The following is a 23,976-nucleotide window of genomic DNA, read 5'->3' as shown; positions in this document are numbered from 1 at the left end:
TCATTATGTTGTTGATGTTGCTTTTGATGTGAGTTGGCTGTTTACTTTGCAGCATAAGAATGTGCATCAATGCCGGCTGTCTTTAGTCCGAGTAATTCAGTTGCGATACTTCCTGGAAGAAGCCTGCTTTTTATATTTATAGGTATTTTTAAGTGATGCAGTGTTATAATGATCATTTTGACTTACATGACAGTATGAAACACATAATCAATCTTTGAATCTTGGCAAAATGTTTCTCATTTTAATGAAGAAATCTAAGAATCATGAATTTTTACAGTAAATAAGATCACTTTACAAACCTTCTGTACATTTCTATATTTACATTGCAATACAGTAAACAATTTCACAGTTCAGTGTAACTTAAGCTTATGAAACATGTGCATGATCATGTTGACACACAAAGACAACAATCCTAACACTGACATGTATGCTGGCCATGTAACGCATTAACTGCTGGTACAACAATACTACAGAAAGTGCATGTGAGGAAATGTCAAGGTGCTCCCAGTGCAATGAGGCGATTCATTTTATGACAGTTTAGATCTTTACAGCAGGTGAGACGTGTCACACGAGCTGTGATCCGCTGCGTCAGTAACCGTGTCTCTATTTGCTTGCCAAAAAACATCACTTGACAAAAGGGGAGTGTCCGCTGCAGTAGATCTCTGGGAAGGATCAGAGGAGATCACCACCACGTAGCGATCATCACCCTCTTCATCCTCTTCCTCCAGGCTCCCGTGAATGTCCGCAGTAATGACTGAATTTTCTGCTGCGTGGTGGCTGCAGGAGGGAGACGAGTTGAACAAAGGGTGTTCTGCAGGAAGCGTTTCTCCGTCAGGGTCGTCTTCAGGAAAGCTGGTGTTAATATAGATGATATCGTCCTTGCTGAAAGACTCTGGAAGCTTTTCTGTGAGCTTTTCCAACCTCTCCCGCAGTTGCGTAAAGACGGGTCGGTCCAGCGGATCGGCCCTCCAGCAGCTGTACATGAGCTCATACCTAGATGCAGGTAAATACATGAAAAAATTAATTATAAGCAATCATATTTAGAGCCTTTATCCCAGTAAGATTTAAACTTTCATAAACACGCATTTTAATATACATTAAGTTTCTGTTTACTGCAGACGGCAGTGGTGAGCAAGGAAGTTTTATGCGACTAATCTGAGACTGATTCGACTAATGTTGACACGTGTGCACTTTGCATCAGTACTTAAAGTGCTAAAACACTTATATGCACTTAACAAGCCAATGACGGCATGTATCCCCATCTTTAAAGTGATCTTTTAAAGCATCTTTAATTGCAAAATATTAAGTTACAGTATTCCTCAAAATAACCCCCGCTCCTGCTAGGTTTAGACAAACAGTTCTACTCAAATTCAACATCTTTGTTAAGAAGAAACTCCTCACAGTTCATCCAAACAGTCTCCCGGCTGCTTCAGTCTGTGTCCTTCCAGTAGGTAGTCATAAATCTCATGGTTCTGGATGCCGGGGTACGGCGTCATGCCTCGTGTCGCAATCTCCCACATGGTGATGCCAAATGCCCACTGCAAGACACAGAATATTATTATTAGTAATATTATTATTATAACCATTTACATTATGATTGTATCGTCCCCATGTATGCATGGGTTCACTCCAGGTACTCCGACTTCCTCCCTCAGTCATTGGTGACTATAAATTGCCCCTAGGTGTGAATGTGAGCGTGAGAGGTTGTCTGTCTCTGTGTGTCAGCCCTGTGATTGACTGGCAACCAGTCAAGGTGTAACCCCGCCTCCCGCCCAATGACAGCTGGTATAGGCTCCAGGATGATAAGCGGTATAGACTACAGAGGGATTAATGGATGCATTATTCTATCATGTGAAAAACCTGCAGAGCATACCTGTCATTTTCATGCAGAATCACTCTCACTTTCCTGGACTGACCCTTTCCCTAAAAATGTGCTCACGTGAGAGCGTTCTTAAAAAAGTTCCCACGTTTTAATAAACTGCAAAATAACAAATAAAGATGAAGTGGGAATGTATTCAGTCTCTGTTTTCATTATCAGATTTCATTTCCAGTTTTCAGTTCTGATATAGTATATAGAGGTTAACATTTCTTTTCCCACTTCAGGTTAGGAATTCTAATAATAAGGAATAAGAATTTTGAAAGAAGAGAATATTTGCCAAGGAACTTAAAAAATCCCCTACATGTCAGCATACTGGTAAATGATGCAGAAAAAGGCAGTCAAAACAAAACTTCACCCCACCCTTAAAAAGAAGAATGAGTAGTTAGTTCTGTGTAAACTCAGCTGACTGCTCTCTCAAGACAATGTTTTTTAAAATCATGAGTAGTGCCAGACGAGCGCTCAGTTCTTCTTTTGGTGACAGCACACAGCAGTGACAGATGAACTTACCACATCACTCTTTACTGTGAAAACTCTGTCTGCCAGACTCTCCACTGCGATCCACTTTACAGGCATCTTGGCGATCCTGCCCTGCCTGTAATAATCTCCACTGTAGATCTTCTTTGATAACCCGAAGTCTGCCACACACACGGTCATGTCATCACGCAGCCTGGAAGACAAAAATACAGGAAAATAAATCTAAATGTGACTTCTAAATGTTTAGCCCTAAATCTTTACAGGGACAATTCAGGTTTTATTTGAGTGCAGGTTGTATGAGGTACCAAGTACCGACATGGACTTTGTGAATGGGGTTCCGAGCAAAATTTACTTCAGCTATTTAAAAAAAGGTCCCACCTAATAATCACTTTAGGTGTATGCTATATTTTTTAATGCTCCATTCTTCACCTTGCTGTCAGACAGCATCTTCCTTTGGCGCTATGTTTATGTCTATGTTTATGTTTATAATCTCTGTATTCCTACACATGCAGTGCACTATACCAGATCAGCTGTTCAGTCTGAGGGCAAGTGGAAGGGTTAAAAATATTCAATATTATATCCTATAGCTTAAACAGATATGGACTTTTTTAAGGTTGTAATAAAGGCGGCTCCTGCACATTACGCTCAAGACCCGGTCTGCAGCGGTACATAGCTAAGCTGAGTTTCTCCAACCCGCTTCTCTAAACATCTCCTGTGGCTAATAGACTTACTATTAATAAGTACCTTAAACAACCGGACTTAAGAAAATCTGAAACTCTCCCTTTATGTGACAAAACAAATGTGAAATGTGTTTGTAACCTACATGCAGTTGCGAGCCGCCAGATCCCGATGCAGGAAGTTACGACCACTGAGATACTCCATACCCAAAGCTATGTCCACCATGAACTTCAGGAGCGTCTGAGTGGGCAAGAACTGTGGAAAGAAGCACAATAACCATTTTTAACAATGTTTAACCTGATAATTATATAAAATATACTTTGTGTATTTTAGTGTTTTTCAAATATCTTACCAGTGGACTCTCTCCCAGGCGTGAGCGCAGCAGGAAGCTGTGCAGATCTCCGTATTTCATGAATGGGAGGATGACCATCGGCTTGGGAAAATGTCCAGAGCCGACTTCCAGGCACACACCTGAGAAGGGCAAGGCGATGCACACAGATGATGTAAAGGCATGCAAATTAAAGTGGGCTAGGATAGACAGTGGTGTGATTCTTCAATGCATTACTCTCACCGAGCAGTCTGATGACGTTAGGATGGTTAAAATCTTTCATGCAGGCCGCCTCATTCAGGAACTCTTCGATCTCCCTTTGAGAGAAGCTATCCACTGTTAAAAGAAAAAGAAGTTATCAGGTGTTTCTACTTGTTTTATAGATAATAAAGGAAGTCTGAATGGGAAAGCTCACGTTTCATCGTCTTCACAGCAACTTTTTCTGATGTTCCGTCTTGTCGTCTTAAATTTCCCTCCACCACGGAGCCAAATTCACCTGTGAAGAGAAACCAAATCATAAATACTTTATATTCTGCACAGCGTGTTTTATATGTGTATTAATCTACATATACTTCCTAAAATGAGACTTACCCTCTCCCAGAATCTTCCCTATGGAGAGCAAGCTCCTCATGACCATCACATCCTGAAGTTTGGCCTGGAGTTCCTCACTAACTCCGAGGTTTGCGACTGCAGAAAAGCGCACCTCAAGTCATTGTGTGTTTAGAAATAAAACAACCTTTAAAAACTCTTCGAACATGTTAATTCTTCACAGTGAAATTCAGGAACATACGTGTGATTCCTATGGCGGATCGGTTGTAGGATCTCTGTGGTCTGTACTGCACGACAGGCTGCAGCTTTTCCCCACCTCCAAACACCCGCCTGCAGGGGGAGACAGGGAAAAGGAAAACAGTGACTCCAGCGAATCCCCCCTCCAATGTAAATTAAAGGCTGAGATTGAACTTTAGAGGCGGTCAAAGCGAGGAAGCCCTGAGCTGTCAGAAACTGTTTTCCTATCTGAGCAGCAGCCTGTGACACATTCCTGTCCGTATCCTGATCGGCAGGGCTGAGTCACTTTATAATGATGAATTCCACAGAATTAACAGCTGGTTGTTGTGCATTTATCCAGCTGCACAGTTATTAAGCGGGCTCAGGTGCAGACAATGGTGATTCAGAGGAAGCAGGGGGGGTTTATTAACAGGGTCAGGAAGTGTTCAGTTTTTGTACTACAAGAAGGAAAGATTAAGTAACACCCCCAGACGTTAGAACAAAAACACCAGCACCTTTAAACACCTAAAATAGAGATAGAGAAGATAATGACTAAAAATAAATCGGTGTACATTAGAAAATCATAATCATAGGAACATTTCCATGTAATAACAAGCATGATTTGACTGTGACTCGGAAATGTCTCAGAAATATTAACCATAAAGTTTGAACAGGAGCCAACAGAAGCACTTTAATGCATGAATACTTTGTGTCAGCAAAAATATAATATATTAATGCTGTTTAGGATTATTTAACTGCAACAAAGAGCACAATAATATCAATATTTAATGCAGAATATCTGGACAAAAGTGTCCATATAGTTTTATTTCATAACGCCCAGACTTCTTGAACTTTTGTTGCTCACATATGTGACAAAAACTAGTAATAAAAGCAAAGTGTGGTGGTGCTTTGGCCCTAGCAATGAAGTTTTACAAGCCACCAGATGTCACTTGCTTTGCCGAGATTGAAGCGTCAAAAGGCTTCATCCGCCCATCACCGGATTTAAGTCAAATTAAAAGACAAACCACGCAGCCAAATGGGTTAATTCAATTGATCTATAGTAACTTCAAAGATAAGACAATCAAACTTGAAGCAAGTCTGGTGATTAAATCAACACTTTGTTTGCACAGAAGGTCGAAGATTGTCAGCATACCCAAACCAAGAGTCAGAAGTCCTGTTGTGTACACAGATAGCCCCCCAGAGGATAAGCAGCAGCAGACAGAAGCCACACACCACGCCCAGCACCACATAGACCGAGTCAGGAACCCCGGTGTCCGGGGTGGACGACGGGGTCACCACCGATTCTGAGATAGGAAGGAGAAATGAGAAGAATGATTAAAGTTAAGAAGAAAAAAAGTCAGGGGAAAAAACAGAACAGAACACCAAAAATCTGAATGTAAAGGATCCCCACAGTCTTTTGTTTTTTCTTAGATAATTGTTCATTATTGATTCCTCTTACGGAAGCCCTAAGCGGACATGCATACATACATTTTATAACTCTGCTTTGCTGTGATAACGAGTCATTTCCGGTTGTTATCTTGAGACTTATTTATCTCAGGGTTTCTGTACTTTAGTAAAGTTATATGCCTTGAAAATAATCATTGTTAATCATCGAGGGATTAATAAAGTTATTTGAATTAAATTGAATTTTCCCCAACCCGAAAACCACTAACTTGTTTCTAAACTATCTTTATGAAAATGGCCCAGCTGCCTAATCACCTTGTGGTCATGCTAGCTTAAAGGAAATTCTAATAAGACTAAATCTTAGGAGTCTCCACTCTTGCTAGCGGTTCTGTGGGACTGTAACAAGGCAGAGTGTTGCTAAGAGCTAAACGCTAACATCAGCTTGTTCATGTGTTCAAAATGAGTTGTATGTTTCTACTTCATTTATCGTAATAAGTATCAATCGTATTCATTTAGCACCAAATCACTTCAAAGATTACACTTTCATAAAGAGCATGTCCAGACTGTGACTGTAATATTTTTTTACAGAGACTCAACATTAATCCTCCACTGAGCATTACTTGCTGCAAGTTAAAACTTCCTTTTAACAGGCTGAAACCTCGAGCAGAACCAGACACATTGGTGGACAGCCATCTGCCACAGTCAGTTATTCCAATTAAACGGGATGGAGAGAGAGACGGAGAGGAGGAGGAGGTGGTTTAGCACGTGGCATGCTAAAATCTGCTATTAAGGCTCAACACAAAGTACAGCTGAAGCTAATCGGTTTGACATCTGTTTTTCTGGTATTTGGTCGTATACTAGTGGTGGGACAAAATATCGATACGGCAATATATCGCCGTTCTACTCGTGCAATACAATTATCGCTAAATATCGATTTACAGATATATGGCGCGCTAAACAGACATCCCTGCAATTTTGACTCAGCGTGCTACTACGACATGAGTCCTCGCAGTGAATGGAAATGAATTGGGCGAAGACAAAGTGAATCAGCCAGATATCGTGATGTATCATGATTGCAATATATCACTTATCGCAGAATTGCTGTATCGTGATCTTGGGCCAAGTATTGCGTATCGTGTATCGTATCGCGTCAAGTATCAGGAGTTACCCAGCGATTCCCACCCACCCCTATCGTATACCAAAGTATTTTGCTAAGTATTTCAAAAGACACTGCCGATGTTGAGGTCTTAATGGCGGTAGAGGAAAAAGGCAATGAATCCCTAAAGTCAGAGGGCTTCATCCTCTCCGGACCATTAACAACTGTATAAAATGTCAAAGCAGCCACTCGTACAGTGCATGAGATTTCAGTCTGGATAAAAGACTTTTTGACACTGTGATCCCTAAAGAGCCATTCCACTAGTATGACTAAAAGTACTGTGTAAAGGCCTTAAAAGGTGCTGTATCTATTCATAGGGCAGTAATGTTATTCTAGTATGGTCCAAAACATAAGCTGAACTATGTTGGCCAGATTATAAGGTTCTGAGATGATGAGATAAATCAATAGAGCAGCTTACTGTCCTCTGGCACAAACAGCCAGACTCGTGGGCTGACCATGCCGCTCCCTGCCTGCGTGCATGCAGCCACCTCCACACTGTAGGTCGAGTTGAATTCCTGCACAGCTTCAAAGAGCGTGGTGGTGTTACTGTGGATCTGAAACACACAACAACAGGCATCATTTAACTGTGTCATGATAAGATGTCTCTTTAAAACATACCTTCTGGTTAATCATTATCTTTGTGGCGAGAAAGTTCAACCCGTTGGAAGAACTCGGTCACAGGCTGAACAGAGATTTAGTGGTACAATTAGTGACCTAACTACAAGAGAAGCAGATTTTTGAGTGCATGAAAAGACATACAGTTGTGCTGGAACAGCATGTAAAGGAACATTCTGTGCATTTGTGCAACAGCTTAACAACTTGCTGCATGTCATGTGTTTTCTCTCACTCCTTCTGCTTTTTTCTGCTTTCCTCCGTCAAGAACATGTCACTTAAAAAGTCCCTTGAAGCCGTTTAAATGCAGTAATTTACAATGTGAAACCTTTTTGGAAAAAACCAGGGTTACTGTTCTCCAGTGATTATCATATATGATGAAACACTAGTTGGAAAAACGGGAAGGAGACCAACTTTCTGCAAAGCTCGTGCTGTAACGGGAGGGAACATGTGACAGACACAGCCCGTTATTTCACAACCCCACACCGTACTATCTGGGGTTCCTCTGCTTTACTGAACGTGCTGACAGATAAACTCATGATTAACGCTCGCTCACGTCTGTGCAACCAAACAGAAGGCAACACATGGTTAAAATTTCTGACACAAGCAAATCCTAAACAACTTTCGGGAACAGACCTCCGATTTAAAAGACGATTACGTGACTTCTACCATGAAACACACAAAACTCTCAGCAGTTGTAGCAGTTTTGATAAGATAACATTTACTTTACTGTCCCTGTAGGAAAAGTTGTTCTAGACTCTGTCCCGATGTTCCACAGAGGATAAAAATCATGCAAACTGCAACAACACATAACCCACAACGCACAACAACACACTTCCTTGTTACAATTTGCACAGCTCCAGAAAAGATTAAGAGACCACTGCGAAAATCTGTTTTTATCTGGTTCTTCTCTTTATAGTTTATAAATGAACTTTTGTTTTATTGTAAACAACATCACCATTTTTTGCGATGGAAAAACGTACATACTGAATGTTACAAAAGGAAAGCTGGGAGCTTTTAAAATCTGGATCTGACACTGTTTTTTCTCTCATCTCATTTAATGGACCCTTTTTCATGTTTTATTTAATCTATGTATTCTTTTTTCTTTTGCCCATGCAGCCACCCTCCTGACAACAACTCAGAGCATGCACACATATCTGTGACCTGCTCAATCCCTACATCACCAGTCGATCCCTCCGGTCTCTTGACCTGGGTCTACTTGTCATCCCTCATGTCCAACTAAAAACGAGTTAGGGCAATCGTGCCTTTGTATATGTAGCTCAACACTCACCATGTGCACATACGCTCTGCAGTTTCTATACTGACACTTTTAAACAGCAACTGAAGGCACATCTTTTCAAATTGTCTTTTGATTATCTCATGTAATTATGTGCATGTCCAGCTTTTCTGTGTTTGTGCACTTCCTCGAGTGGGATATTGCTTGAATGCTTGAATCCAAAATTTTGTTCCCCAGGAGTCGAGGCCTCCTGAAAATGTCCCTGCATTGTCCAGGTAGGCTACATGTGTGAACACAAAAACATGCGTGACTTTTTCCTGCCAGCCTCCTGGTCAGTTGTTGACTATATTGTTTAGGAGCAGTTGCCTGCTAGCTAACTTCAGTTAGCCTACTCGTTTTAGCTAGGAATGTTTTTGGAACACAACCCCCTGTAACTCAAATTTGTGGTTTTTATTATTTAGTTATTGATATGTTGATTTTGCTAACTTTGGACTTAGCAAGGCTAGCAGTTTTCACCTGTTTCCCATCTTTTCACTAAGCTAAACTAAGCTAACCAAGCTATAAATCTTAGACCTCCCTCCCGACTGCCCCCCCACCCCCTTGTGCACACCACTGCTCTCCTGTGTGTTTCTGTACGTGTTTCGTCTTTTGTCTTGCATTTTAAAGGGGGCGGAGTCACTATTTTTTGTGCCAGTCTGATAATCCTGAAACATCCTGAGACACTTTTCATAATATCAGGAGACTTCAGTCATATGAAGAAGGTTGAGGCCATTCTAAACAACACGGATCATCCACTTCATAACACCTTGATGGATCAAAGAAACAGCAGGAGAGATACAGAAGATCTTTTGTACACACAGCCATCAGACTTTTTAATTCTTCAGTAAATGGTAAATGAGATGCCAGACAAGTGAATTTCCCTTTGGGGATCAATTACGTTATTGTTATTGTTAATAAACTGCTAAGAGACTGTTTATGGGGTATTTTTTTTACCAACTTGCCTATCAATTTGTGCTAAATGAGAATCTGTGATTTCAACTGAACTGACCAGGTTATCCCATATCTAATAATATTCTCTAAAACTCTGTTAAAATATGACATTAACTTCTGCTCAACGTGCGTCCTCCAGCTGAAAGTATTGTCATTATGAACACAAAGATATGAGCAGACTAAATTGAATTTCTTTCGATCGGACTATTTATGTCACTGAAAGGAAGTTACATTAGGGCAGGTGAGTGATGATTAATCCAGTCACCTACGTGCACATTTCCAGTCACTGCTACTGCTACAAAGCCTTCGTGTTCAATGACCTCAGCGAATGACTGGACGCAGCATTAGGATATTTTGGCCTATGGTACACATCCCGTTGTATTCATATTCCATTCACTCTGCGGTGACTCACGGCCGCATGCTGAAGAAAGAAAAACACTGACGGCCAGTTTTCACACCATCAGCTTCCTTTAACTACGACACAGGCAGGAAACACTATTGTACTACTAGAGAGCACTGATGCAGTCACAGCAGCACAAAGGTCATCATGGAAGAATGTGCTGGACAATAACTGTATAAAAAAGGGGGTTGTTGTTACAATAAATGGTGCCATTTCTGAGAGAGTGAATCTTAAAAATCGAAAGCACTTGAGAGACTTTCCCTTCCCCGTGGAGAGAGGTGGAAAAACTGTTGTTTATAGATAAAGGGAAGCTGATCTCAGGCTCAGCAGGCGGGGCACATTCTCTTCATGTTTGTCATACTTCACTCATTGTTATCAGGACATTTTCTCTCTTTAAAAGAATAACACCATGACACAATGAACAGTATGAATAACAGCTTAACAGTTTTACTCTATGTTTGAAAGGTACGCTTATATTGAGACCGATTGGCAACGTGTTTGAAAGCAGATGCGCACTGCGGACGTAGGTGAGGACAGCGGAGGTGCAGCCCTGCCTACTCCCCGAACAAAAGTATCCAGAGCATAGACTGTATAAAAAGATGGACGACATGACAGCTCCCTAAAAGTGAAGCCAAAACATTTTGGGCTCCCCCTGCTGACTAGCTGCAGTATAGGTCATAGAGCCCGCCTCCTCCATGTTAACAGGTGGGACATGGGTCAAACTATAAAATCCAAATACACGCCCGATAAATTTTTAACTAAAACAATCAGTCATTGAAGTTTCCATACCTGTGAACGTTAACCTCAGACCAACACAAAGAAGCTGTTCTGCTGTTAAACACGCCGGCGTGCGAGATCCTTGCTGTTTCTTCGCAAGTTAAGTGTGTGTTTGGGTTAGCGTAAGTGGCTACGGCCGCTTCACTCGCCGATCTCTACTGCGCAGACTCTGGCTCCATATGACGTCACCATCGCAAGATGGCAGCGCCTATCACAGGGGCTATTTTGGCATCAGTTTCGTACAATGGGAGCAGATGGAGACGCGTCGTCCATCTATATATACAGTCATTGATCCAGAGCCGTGTAGACAGAGAGTCGCATCAGTGGAGGTCCAGTCATGATCCGCCAATTGCGATGTCACAGCTCTCTCTCTCTACGGCTCTGAAAGTACCGTCACTCAGTCAGTCACATACAGATCTGTGTGTAGGGCTGAAAATAATGAAGACTAACTTTGCTGCGATGTTTAAATCTGCTGGACGGGGAATATCTTGCTGCTCTCAATCGGCTGCAGCGTCGTCGGCCATGTTGGCTACATGACATCCCATTTTTCTCCGTGATCAAATTACCTCTCGTGTCTGTTTTATCTTCATGTGTTGTGCCTAGTTTTTCATCATGTTAATTCTCTCGTGTGTGATATGTACTAATGGACACACAAAAGAATCATCTTCTCTGTTTTGTTGTTGTCTTTGATTTGTTTTTAATTATATTTATTATGTTTTTAAGCTCATCTGGACCACAACAGCATAGAAACTGTAATGAACTGTAATGATTTTATTCCTGTCTTTATCCTGTATGTATTGCGTTTTTATGCTGATATGGTCCTCTGTGACTGAAATAAAGAAATAAAGTAAAGTATGTGTTATTGTCCGATCTGTTTAGGTTGAAAGCGGTCTTCACGTTGGGATGGAGGTTTGCGATTATGCAAATTAAAAACAACCACATGCATTAAAGCTAAAGTTACGAGCCTTTTTTGAAAATGTAAGCAGAGAAAGTAAAGACTTTGTTACTTAGATACATAAATACATACACTCACCGGCCACTCCATTAGGTACACAATTTAATGCAGTTCAATACAACAGCACTGCCATGGATTCTGCTTCTATGTTTAGTTTTTGTTGACTTTTGTTTTGATGAGAGTCAGAAGTGTGTAAATACAATTATGTTTATTACTGAGGCTGTAGTTAAAAGTGGTGTTGTACTGAACTCAATTATAATGAGATGTGTCTCTAATTTTTTGCCCTCCCTATTTACAAACATGAGGGGGCCAGAGTATTAGGAACACCTCTGAATATAATGCAGCTCAGAACAGCCCCACCACCACTAATGACCTTGACGCTGAAATATCATTGAGTTAACACCTCTGTGACAGCTTAGAAAAAAGCCTTACAGGCAACATAAAGGCAAATGTTATGGCTGCACTGATGTATTGTATTACATTAGATTTTTCAGGTGTACCTAATGAAGTGGCCGGTGAGTGTACATACACTGTTCATTGCAGTCCCTGTTGCTTTTTAACCACATATGATCAGCATAACTAAATATAGCTTGTGTTACCCTTGTGCACATACCCACCGCATGTGTGTATACCAGTTTGTATAAGGAGGTGTATGCGGGAAAGTGTGGTGATATATATGTGCATATCTACTTAAACTGTATCTATAAAGAGCATTTTGGGAGATATGAAAGTGGTTCACTACTTCCTGCGTATAAAGTACAAGTAATAGTTTTTTATGTGCACGTGTCTCCAGTAACAGCGCGTCAAACTGCCATCACATACAGGGAAATCACGAGAACTTATGGCTGTAGGAAAACCAGGTTTACTGTTTTTATCTCCTTATCAGCCTCACAGTTTACAGGTTATCTCTCCTTTAAGAGTTTACACCTGCTGAGGAACACAACATTTCCTACTGTCGCTGCTTCACAAACTTCTAAAACAGGACGTGGCTTTTATTGTGAAGTAGTCACAGGAAATGGTAACTATGGATGTCACCAAATCACTCAAAATTAAAATCACTGATTACAAAGTTAAATATGAATTTCTTATCCTTCCCTTTTTATAACTTTATATATTGTTGAAGCTACGTTCTCAAAAAAACATAATTAACATTTAAAGCAAAAGGCTCAAACTTTAATTTCCGTTCTGACGTCAAGCTCACCTTGTTCACTTGTGCTCCGTGTCTGATGACGACATCATAACCACGCAGGATGCCGTTAATCTTATCGTCCGGCGGAGGTTTCCAACTGATAACCAGCCACGACTCATTCAGATGCACGCTGACATTTCGGGGATAAACTGATGGCACTGAAAATGAGACAAGAGGGAAACATGAAGTCATCATTAAACGTGGTAAAAGAAACTTCATTTAAATTTCAAATTATAAAACAGAAAAAGAGAAAGTATGGCCGCCCCTCCGATGAAATCTTTGATTTCAGTCTGGTATGTGGTCACTTCCTGGCACAGCACATCAAGTCTTTCAACTAAAATATCCCCTGTGGTGGTTTTAGGAAGGAAATTGAACGCAGCTCCACCCAGTTAGAAGTCTGTGTTTTTTCAGTGAGAACCCTCCTATTTCCTATGTGACCCTTCAGGAAAACAACAGAGATTTAGAGGATACGACATTTTTCTGGGGGGGGACTTTGCCGGGAGCAGAGCAGGTTGTTGTGCAACTCCTGTAAATTCTAGTCAATACACGCTGCTACTGCTAGGAGGCTCACATTAGGCACAGTTTGGATGGAAAAGTAGACGGGTAATTACATAGTGCTATGTTCCTGAACTCTAAACAGGAATCTGCTCTGATGAGGAGGCAGGAGGTTTTTTTAAACACAAATACACAAGGTGGTTTTAAGGCCTCAGAGACATGTTTACATGCTGAGATGGATTTCGAATCATCCTCCCTTGTTGACCAAATATCAAGAACTGAGATGGGATCTTTGTACTTTGATTCTGCCAGTTTATTTCAGCGTGCACATTGTTCCACGGTTCCTTCAGTACTCACACACCTCCTTCAGTGGTGTTGCTCTGGATCCATGCGGTCATCGGAGAGGCTCCCACCTCGTTGCTGCAGGACACGCTCATGTTGTACCACGTCATCGCCTGCAGCCCGGGGACTTCGTACTGGAAAGGAGGCACTGTGACATTGACGAAGCGTGTGGTCATCACCTCCCCTTTCCTCCGACTCACCTCTTTGACCTTAGAACAAAAAGAGAACCTGTGAGGATCAATCTGAGGACTTTAAGTCAGAGGTTTACTGTGACCATTTTCCTTCCATATACTGATTCAGATACTTTAACTTGAGAATTGGCCTAAATCAAGTACCCCTCTGATAAGTGCTAAAAAATAAATGCATTACTGTTAATATTTAACAGCTGTAGGTGTTAGTACTAACCCTGTATGTATGTTATATCATTATTTATTGTTATATGGCCTGGTTCAGTCTACCAAAGGACTCTTAACCTTAAAACAAGCTAAGCTAACGATAGCGGCGGCTCGGCTCACGACCCTTTCCTGACTTCCTGTTTCCGACAGAGAGCTTCAGAAAACCTTGATATTTAACTTGAAACTCTTTATCTTGTGTCAGCAATTTTTTAATTACTTTAACTTTGATAAAAAAAAACAGGCTTAAAATGTGTTCTGATTTGCCGTTGTGTTTTCCCTTTTGCCGTTGTGATTTGCACTTCAGGGCCACCGTAGAAAAGAGACAGAAAGCAGTATACTCCACTGGCAATGGGAAAAGAGACGTTCCCTGGCTTGAAAAACCCACGTCAACATGGTAATTTTGGTGAGAAAGGGGTATGAGTGACAGCACTCCGTGTGCAGACATGAGGCTTACCCGGATGTGGCATTTAGATATCGGAGAGAAACCATCATGTCCAGGACTCCAGCTCAGCAGCAGCTTATTGGACTTCCTCTCCATCACAGTAAGATTGGACACGGGGCTTGGAAGCACTAAAAGACACCATAAAAACACTTATTAACTCCCAAACATGGAGGCACATGGTCGGCCTGCAGAGCATGAAAACACCTTGGAATGTGTAACAGCCCCCAAAAGACCCAGTTTTACCTTTGATGTTGATATTTGCTTCTCTGGAGGTTGTGACACCCTTGGTGTTGAAGGCTTCACAGCTGAACTGCGTGTACTTGTCCACACCTGGAGTTGACACATTAGAGAGGACAATGTAGCACTTCAATGCGGCCAAAACAAGGTCAAGATAGCGCTGAATATTTTGATAATCCGACCTCAGCTCAGGTGTTGTTTTGCTTCACCACTGGGAAAAAACTACAAGTAAAATCCAGCCAGACAGGATCTCATCAGGGTCTACGTCTGGACAAACTAACACAGGGGAATCTGGGCCAAAGTGCCATGTCAGCCTCAATGGAGAAACGAGAGTGAAGCAAGACTGAAGTTGACACAGAATAAAACCCATTTAGGGATGACTCACATCTTTATTATACCGCAAAGGTTCACACAGTCGAGTCTCATGCAGTAAGCAAAAATGAAGCCTCTCCGGTGTGATGCACTGTGGTAACAATCCTTCTGCTGGGACTCTTTTCCTCAACGCACAATTCCCGCCTTTCAGCAGCCACAGATCGGCCCAGATAGAAGGGGACTGGGACAGCTGCTGAATAATGTCCCTTTTGTGCTCTGTTTTCCAGTGTCTCTATCGCGGAAACATTTCAACAAAGCTAATCACAGCGCAGCCTGTGAGAGACGACTGGGATGTTTTGTTTACGTTGTGCAGAATACCTCAACATCATATGTTAACCCTCCTCAACGCTCTAACAGGGTAAAGAGGGCTTCACTTCTCACTCAAACAACAGCTTAAGTACATGTTTGCATAAAGTTAGACCCTTACTTACTGAAGGTCAGATTGCACTTTGATATACAAGTAAGAAAAGTCACAAACTTTAGATCACATGAACAAAACTGCGCAATAAAACTGAGGTCTAAGCCCTGATAGAGACGTGTAAATACTTCAGCACATTTTCAGTCCAAGTGGTGCAAATGTAAATACCACGTGTCTCTTTTCAAACTGCAAGGCAAACACACAGTTGGAGCAAAGTGGGCACTAAGCAGGTCTGACCGAGGTTCCCAGTGAAACTGCATGAAACTGGTTTTTATTTCCTGCAAGGAAATGTCCTGGCTGTATACTGGAACTCAGAGGAAGACACATGGGTAAGGGGTTAAGAAGAGTTTAAATATGCAGGTCAATGCTTTATGATGTAGTTTATTTATTGGCTTTATGGTATGTAAGTGAGAGAGGTTAATCAATTATATACACCAGCAAACCTTGTAGAAAATAACATTAGTAAATGTTGCAGAGCTGGTAAATTGGCAACATTTCCTTAAAGTCATATTCCCTCAAAAATTTCTAAAAAAGTTTCTATGGAAGCCCTTAGCGGACATGCATCCATACATTATATTGACTCCGTGTTCCTGTGATAAAGAGTAATTTCTGGTCTTTTTCTCGAGATCTCGACACTGCACCACCGTAATGTTAGATAAACATAACTCGTATCCCCAGAGCTTCAAAAGCACAAAACAAACATAGAAACAGGTTTAACGTATCTCATTAGTGTGGGCGATGGCAGCATGGCATGTCATAGTCTGAAAACAAGCTTTGCTATCCTGAGATAAGAAGAAAAATAAGTTTGAGATCTCGAGAAAACGACCGGAAATTACTCGTTATCACGGGAAAACAGAGTAAATATAATGCATGGATGCATGTCCACTAAGGGCTTCCGTACATTGCTGTAGTTGGTTGTTTGCGTCTATGATTGTGTTAAGATGATGCCAGGCACTATGGATTCCAGTAGTCACAACTGTTTATGGTGGAGAAGTGCATGAGGGTAACATGAAGGGAAATTAATTGGTCGAAGAAGAAGTTAATCACATATCATGATGTATCGTTATATGATTGTCTTGCAGTATATCAATTATTGCAGAATCGCTGCATTGTGATATTATTGTTGTCGCATATCATATCATGACCTGCAATTCCCCACGCCTAGTCAACACGTGATGAGCAATATGAGTAAAAAGTTCTCACAGAGCATCGAGGATTGTGACAGAGCAACATGGAAGCATTTGTTTACTAAGCAGTATTTTAGTAAAACAATGGTTTACTATAATAATAACGCCAAAACACTGTGGTAATGTATGACAACAGAGACGTGGGTTAATTCAGCTGGAGTGCTTTCACAGATCCTCTGCACAACACCCACAAGAGTATCGTTCTAAGGTCACAGACTATAACAGTTCAGTGTGTGCCTCAAACTCGTGGCTCCATGAAGAAACTAATTCCTCTAAAGTCGTATATTTTTTGGATTAGGGAAATGAATACAAGTCAAGTACTTGCATTTCTGCTTTCACTGTAGTTGGCAAGAAAATCACAACAAAAAGCAACAACATAGAAATTTAATAGATGGCTTGGAAATGGAAAAAATTACAGGGAGGGAAGCGCTGCAGCTTTCTGGGCTGCCTGAGTTTCCATTTTTAAACTCTGGCAGCAAATATAGACGAAAAACTTGATCAGATTTCAACTAAGCTGACAGTTTTTTCACTCTTATTACCACATATGGTCCATCAGTTTTCTTTCTTTAAAGCTGAGGTGCCAAAGCTGAGTCCATAAACCAGATAAGCAGCATAAAATCTGGCTTATGCAAACAATGACATCAAGTTTATTTAAACAGGATTAAAACAAGGATAAGAAAGCTATAACCCAAATAAAATCCATCAGCTTCTCTGTCTCTTTCGGAAGTATAACGGCCTGATTTCAAGCAGTTATAAATAAAAAGTAAAATAAAATAAACAACAATTATTTACCACTTTACATAAATGCACTTTAGTGGAAAAAGAGGCCCTCGACTCATAGCATACATGATGTGAACTGCAGAAGAGTGGGTTATACTGTTTTGCTGTGCCAATATTTGGTTCTGCACAGAGCTCTGGTAAAGCCTGCAGCCTGCCAGCCTCTGTGAGCAGCCCCTCCCTGCAGAGGAGTGGGCCGGCCTGTGAATGAGGCCTTTGTCCCCGGAGCCAACCCCCGAACAGACTCCCTGTGAAGCCCCCCCATCCCCTCGCTGCCCAGGCCCTTGCACATGCTGGACCAAAGCACAGCTCTGAACCTTTAACCCCTCGGCTCCGGGCTGAAACACCACTCACAGGCTGCAGCAGGAGAGCTGAGCCTGCGGCGAGCGGAAAATGAAGGGTTAGAGTATACAGAGCAGTAAGGTTAGGCGTCCAATAACAAATGTTTGGTTTCAGGAGGAGGGCGGCTGAGGCCATAAAGGGAGAGCCCTTAGATATAGATATTCTAGTTTTTCAGAATGTAAAGCTATATCAATGTTATTAATAAATTCATGTTTATCTTAAAATAAAACCTCAAACCTGACCTGAACTTTTTACAACCATTCTTGACTTTTATTTTGGTATATTTATGAAAGATAATCAAATTTACTTTGATAGTAATTTAAAAAAAAACTATGAATATTTGTTGATTCAATTAATTTTCTGTGTTTTTAAACCAAATATCTTTAGAACAAACTATGAAAAGTAAGGTGGTCAGGAGTCATTATTTAAAGCAACAGCTCAAAATGTTGCTTCACATTTAAGCTTTTTTCTGCTTGGCTGCTAAAAGTGATATAAGTAGATAAGTAGCCAGTTAGCTTAACTTAGCATAAAGACTGGAAACAGATTGAAATGGTTAGCCTAGCAGTAGTAACAAAAATCCACTTACAATGTAAAGGTCATTAACGAACAAAATATTTGCTTTCCAGCCTAAAGTTAGAGTTAGCATAGTTTAGCATAAAGACAGAGGGAAAGAGCTAGCCTTGCTGAGTTCAAAAGAAACACCTACAAGCACTTTTAAAAGGTTACCAATTATTATTAACTTTAAAGTTAGATGAAAAGATTGATACAAGTTTTGTATCCTTAAAACAACGGCAGCAACCAGTTAGCTAAGTTTAGCATAAAGACAGAGGAAAAGGGCTAGTCTAGTTGTGTTTAAAAGTAGCACCTACAAGCACTCTTTTGGATCCCTCTGTTAAAAATGAGGGCAGTTAGCTTAGCGTAAAGACTGGAAATAGGGGGAAATGGCTCGCCCAGCTGTGATGACATTTGACAAGATCCTCATACATCAATTGAAGATCACTAATTAACACATTATTTGCTCAAAAGATAAAAAACTGAATTACAAAAACTGTAATTAATGGTTAATTAATTAATCTTCCTTGTCTGCAACTGGTAGGTTCCCCTTTCAGTCTTTATGCTAGGCTAGGCTAACCAGCTGCTTTGCTCATGCAGGCATAATTGCCCTTGAGACAAAATAGGGTACTAGTCTTCTCATGTAACTCTTGGAAATTATTATTATTATTATTATTATTAAGTAATTGTGTATTTGCAAAACTGTCAAACTATTGCTCAAATCAGAATCCACTGTTTAGTTATCCCCACATGTCACATTGTCTTCTGTATACAGCAAGCATAGCTGTGTCACAAAAAGCACGTTCGAATGACCGCAAACCATTCATCAGTGCAGCAGGAGGCCCCTGTGACACTGACCCTGGTTAAAAATCTCATTGCAGTAAGCAGAGCACAGATGCTGAGGCAGCACAGACGAGGCAGAATAGAAACCACCAACAAAGTGATGCTAGCTGAGTGAGACCCACTCCACACGTAACAAACCATTATCAGAGTCACTTTATCTCCGTCACTGAATGTCTCCACAGTCAATCAAAGCAGGAAGTTAACCAAAGTGAAGCAAGTTCATTTGTTAAATAAGCTGCTTGTTTGCTACTTCTAGTGCTTTAACAAGCGAGAAGTTCTTCTAATAAAACACAAACCCACAAAAGGAGCGAAATCAAAGAGCACTCGTAATGATTCACCACACATGAACAAACTTTATGGAGCACTTTAAACCAAATTAAGTCTTTCTACTAGAGGAAATTATTTCCACAGCTCCTCTGAAACATTTCAGACTGACTGAAGTTTGTGATTATTTATCAGACCAAGTGTCAGAAATCACATGTCTCCTTAGAGGTCTCAACCACCTCAAGAGGAACAAGCAACAGTAACCGTTAAAAAGTTGAGCACTTGGAATTAGATTTTATATGAGCAAGACAGAGAGGGAGATAAGGAAACGTATGTGTGGTTTGGCATCTCACCTGATATAGAGTAGCTGCTGGGAGAGTTATGATAGTCACTATCAGGTAATCCATCACGGTGCCAGCGGATCTCAATGGGGTCTGGAGGTCCTACAGCCTCACATGAGAGAGTGAAAGGTGTGTTTCGTGTCACATTCCTGTCCTCTGGTTGTTGGAGAAATGTCGGTAGACCTGCAGGACGATAAACAATGAGTGAAAGTGTCACGAGAAACCTGGACTCCCTAAAAAGTAGTAAACATCTGGGAATTGGTAACAGCTCGTAGCTGCAAGTAGTTTTCTACCACTCTGATAGGATGCAAGATAGAACATGACGGTTCTTTTTTTCTACCCATATCAAAGGGAGTTCCTCAAGGTTCTGTTCTTGGACGAGTGTTATTCACTATTTACATAAATCACAGTATGTTACCTCATTGTACAATTGCAATATCCAGCTATATGCCGCTGATACTGTTCTTTATGCTTGTGCAGATTACATTCATGCATCATTTAACCTCTTTCAAAACCCCCTTTATAACTTTAAACTTTTCCCAAACTATGCAAAGACAAAATGGATGTAGCTTTTTTAATTCAAGACATTTTGACTATCACAGTGTTGAGGGGCCTTTCTCAAACCATCCCCCTGACCCTCTCTCTGCACACCTCCACTCTGTTTGCACACTAATGTGGAGGGTCTGCCACATTGAGTGCCATCCCAAACCTCTGAGTGTGGAGTGGGTTGTTAAACCCTCCATCAGCGAGTCTGCACTGATGCTGACTTACTAACCAGGTGCAACGCCGTGTTTTGTTCGTCATGAGATGAGAGACGTAAATTAAAGTTCCAAGTTTTTACCGGTACAAACGAAAACTTTAATTAAGATAAACATGTAATAATATACTGACGTCAGCATCTTAAAGTTAACATTATATTCAGGATCTAATAAAACGTTTTCTTGTCTAGAAACGATACAAGTAAAAAGCGTTTTTTAGTTACAGGGACGGTCGAAAAAAGTATCTTCCTCATGATGTGAATTTAAGGATTCTACCTCCCTGGTATTTACTTTTGTTATCTGTATGACATGAAACCATGGTTACACACATTTCCTGTCTTTGCCAGAAAAACACACATTGGTGGGTTGTTATCAAAACTGATTAGAAAGGTTATTTCCTGTTTTTACATGACAAGATTGTTGGAGCAGTTTTCCTCTTTAAGTTGGACGATGTGTATGTTATTTATGAGAGGGCTGCAAGATCCACTTTCAGATCGTTTGATGAGATTCATTTTTGTAGACACAAAATCCAGAAAATTCTTCAAAGATTATGATGATGAATCATGTTAAAACTCACCTTCTACCTCGATGGTGATCGGCTGAGACTCCACCAGTCTGGTGCTGATGGTCACTCTGCAGCGATACTCCCCAGCGTCCCCTCTCTGCACATGGTTAACGCTGTGATAAAAATCATGAGTAAACTTGTCAATCTGCATAACATGCCTATCACACAATGTTTCACCTCCATGTGTTACATACTTGACAGTGGAGAGGAGAGTTGTGACCCCGTCTGTGATGGTCTGCAGCTCGTTCACCACCACCTGCGAGTTTGCAGCCAGGTCCAGGCCGTTCTTCACCCACACGATGGTGGGCTCCAGCCTGGCGTCGGGGATGTCGATGGAGCAGTTGAATCTAGCCTCATGGCCCTCTGACAGCTGGATGGTGCCTATGGTGGGCTTGAAGTGCAGCCGTCTGAGCTGATCCGGACTCAGATAAACTCTTGAAATGTGGACCGGTATCACAAGAGGCTCGGAGGTCCTGGTGGGTCGGTGGATCTGGCTCCGAGAATGCTGAGCTGTTTACAGAGGGAGATTTTAGGTTATACAGAAAGCTGCTACTGAATGAAAATTACTCGAATGATCATGTTTAATCACTCTGAAAGCTCTGATCTTACTTGAACTTTAAGTCTGAGATAATAAGCATTAAAGATTTGACACCAAAACTGACCAAATGTGACATAAACTAAGACAAAGGTCAAGACAAATCCACCACAAAGCAGCAATCATAAGTCATGCTTGGACACTGTGTATCATGGAGCAATAAGGTTCATCACTAATTTCTAAGCCCTCACTCATCACTGTGTTGTCCACACGTAGACTAAAACATGGCATATTCTTATTTACAAGTCTATTTTAGGTGTGCTTCCCTCTATCTTCTAAACTACATCAGTCAGAAGAGTGCGGGAGCTTACAATCTTCAGTCCCAGGACTTGTTCCTACTGTCTGTCCCAAAGGTCAGAACTGAATGGGGGAAAAGGTGTTTGAGTTTGCTGCTCCCTACACTTTGAACGAATTTCAAAAAGATCTGGAATTAAAAGAATCTGCTCTCATTGGATGCTTTTAAGGTGCTCTTGAATAACTTGGAGGCAGACACATCAGGCTGCAGATGTTCTGCTTAAAATATTTATGATTGTGGTTGTTTTAGAAAAAGTTTGACTGGTTTGACTTTTTATTTTATGTCTTTTATTTTATTATAGTCACATATTCTGTGTCATGTTTGTATGTATGGCTGCTCATAGTTTGTCTGAAACTTTGTTATTGTGCTGCTGCCTGTCTTGGCCAGGACACTCTTGAAGAAGAAATGTTTAATCTTTTCCTGGTTAAATAAATACATACAATTCTAATCATTCAGCAATTATTATCAAATATGACCAAAAAGAGTAAAAATTGGCCATTACAACTTTTTACAGTCCAAACTTTAGACTTCAGTCACCTTTTTCCTCAGCTCGACTCTTCTGGTTAAATTAAAGCGAATACTGGGTTTTAACTAAGCAGACAAGTTCATCTACCAAAATGAAAAATGACTTTAATGATAAATTGGTTACCACAACATTTGGGAATTCATTTTCTGTGACGGACAAATCGATTAATCAGTTTATGGTTTCAGCTCTAATCAGTTTGGATAAGCCCTGTAAATAAAAATGTTTCCAAAAAAACTAAAGAAACGTAAAATTAGGTCACAGAATGTAGGTCTCACTAAATTCCAAGCATGCAAGAACTGTCGCTGTTTAACAGCTGGGTAGTTTGAAGTGTTTTTACTGTCACCATTCCAGTGCACGACCGAGGAAACCACATTTTATGACTGCAATTAAAAACAAGCTGCAGTGACATACACGTCCAGTGCTATGAAACATTCAGAGCGTATTTTTCTGAGTTTTTAAGTAATTTTTGTACGTGAAGACAGAAATTCATTAAGCTTCCAACGCATAAACAAGTTTAATGAAACTTTATACCGATTCCAGCTGCAGTCATGAGGAGAACAGAGCTGCTCCGAGATCCACTTTAAGGAACACAAAGTAGTGTAGGAGAACACAAACATCCAAGAGAATAAACCACTCACCGTTAACAGGACTCCCCCCAATAATCGCTAAAGCCGTTGTACAGAGAAAAACTCCAAACCATCCTGGATTTAACTTCTTTTCCATGACCAGAGTCCGTCTGAGCTGCTTTCTGTCCCGCAACAGCTTGAAAACTTCCACGTTTCGTCTCTAAGCGGATTTTGCGGGGCCGACAATCACCGGCATCACTCAACAGTGGCTTCAGCACGGTCTGTGTGAAGAGTTGTTGACCCGAGATCAGATTCAGCTGGAGACAAAAAAAAGTTTACTTTTCACGACGTCACAGGAGGATCCCATGAAGGCGGGACTGAGTGGAAACGCACTGAAATATTCAATACAACCAAAATACAGCAGAAAAAGAGCTATAACTATAAGCTATAAGAGAGATAACATGGAGCAACAAACTCTCAGGTAACTATTGGAATTTACGCCGAATTTATATATTTTAATGTTACCTTGTATACCTTTCATGTCTTGTTTTAGACAGAAAAATGTACTATCGTATATTAAGTATTATTAATGATTGTATCTTAACAACATAACGACTATCACAGGAGTTTCTCTCTTTATATTTTCAAGCACATTATCTCACAAATATGTAAAGAAAAACAAAAACCTAACGGTTCAGCTCAGTTGTCTTCCCAAGTACTCCACCATGTGGTCAACTATAAATACTATTCTTCAATATTAGACCTGTGCAGGCTATAGACATTCTTTGTTAGCCAACTATCGAATAAAAGCTGTTTATTT

The 23,976-nt window shown here is 40.8% G+C and overlaps 1 protein-coding gene across 1 annotated transcript; it reads right to left on the bottom strand.

The window, feature by feature from the left end:
* Nucleotides 1-229: 229 nt before the first annotated feature.
* mertka (c-mer proto-oncogene tyrosine kinase a) lies at nt 230-23,446 on the bottom strand. The gene is made up of 19 exons (XM_069658432.1): nt 23,229-23,446; nt 21,369-21,684; nt 21,187-21,287; nt 19,864-20,034; nt 14,762-14,848; nt 14,531-14,646; nt 13,701-13,890; nt 12,857-13,002; nt 7,103-7,238; nt 5,278-5,428; nt 4,150-4,238; nt 3,951-4,046; nt 3,775-3,855; nt 3,603-3,695; nt 3,384-3,502; nt 3,177-3,286; nt 2,387-2,546; nt 1,402-1,538; nt 230-993 (listed from the first exon to the last, which is right to left on the bottom strand). The coding sequence occupies exons 1-19, from the start codon at nt 23,311-23,313 to the stop codon at nt 546-548; spliced, it is 2,832 nt and encodes a 943-aa protein (XP_069514533.1). The 5' UTR covers nt 23,314-23,446; the 3' UTR covers nt 230-545.
* Nucleotides 23,447-23,976: the final 530 nt, after the last annotated feature.

The sequence above is a fragment of the Semicossyphus pulcher genome, unplaced genomic scaffold (genome assembly GCF_022749685.1).
Source record: "Semicossyphus pulcher isolate SPU_LCO1_2020_fin unplaced genomic scaffold, fSemPul1.0.p SCAF_12, whole genome shotgun sequence".
NCBI lineage: Eukaryota > Metazoa > Chordata > Actinopteri > Labriformes > Labridae > Semicossyphus > Semicossyphus pulcher.
This window is presented reverse-complemented; position numbering and strand designations above follow the sequence as displayed.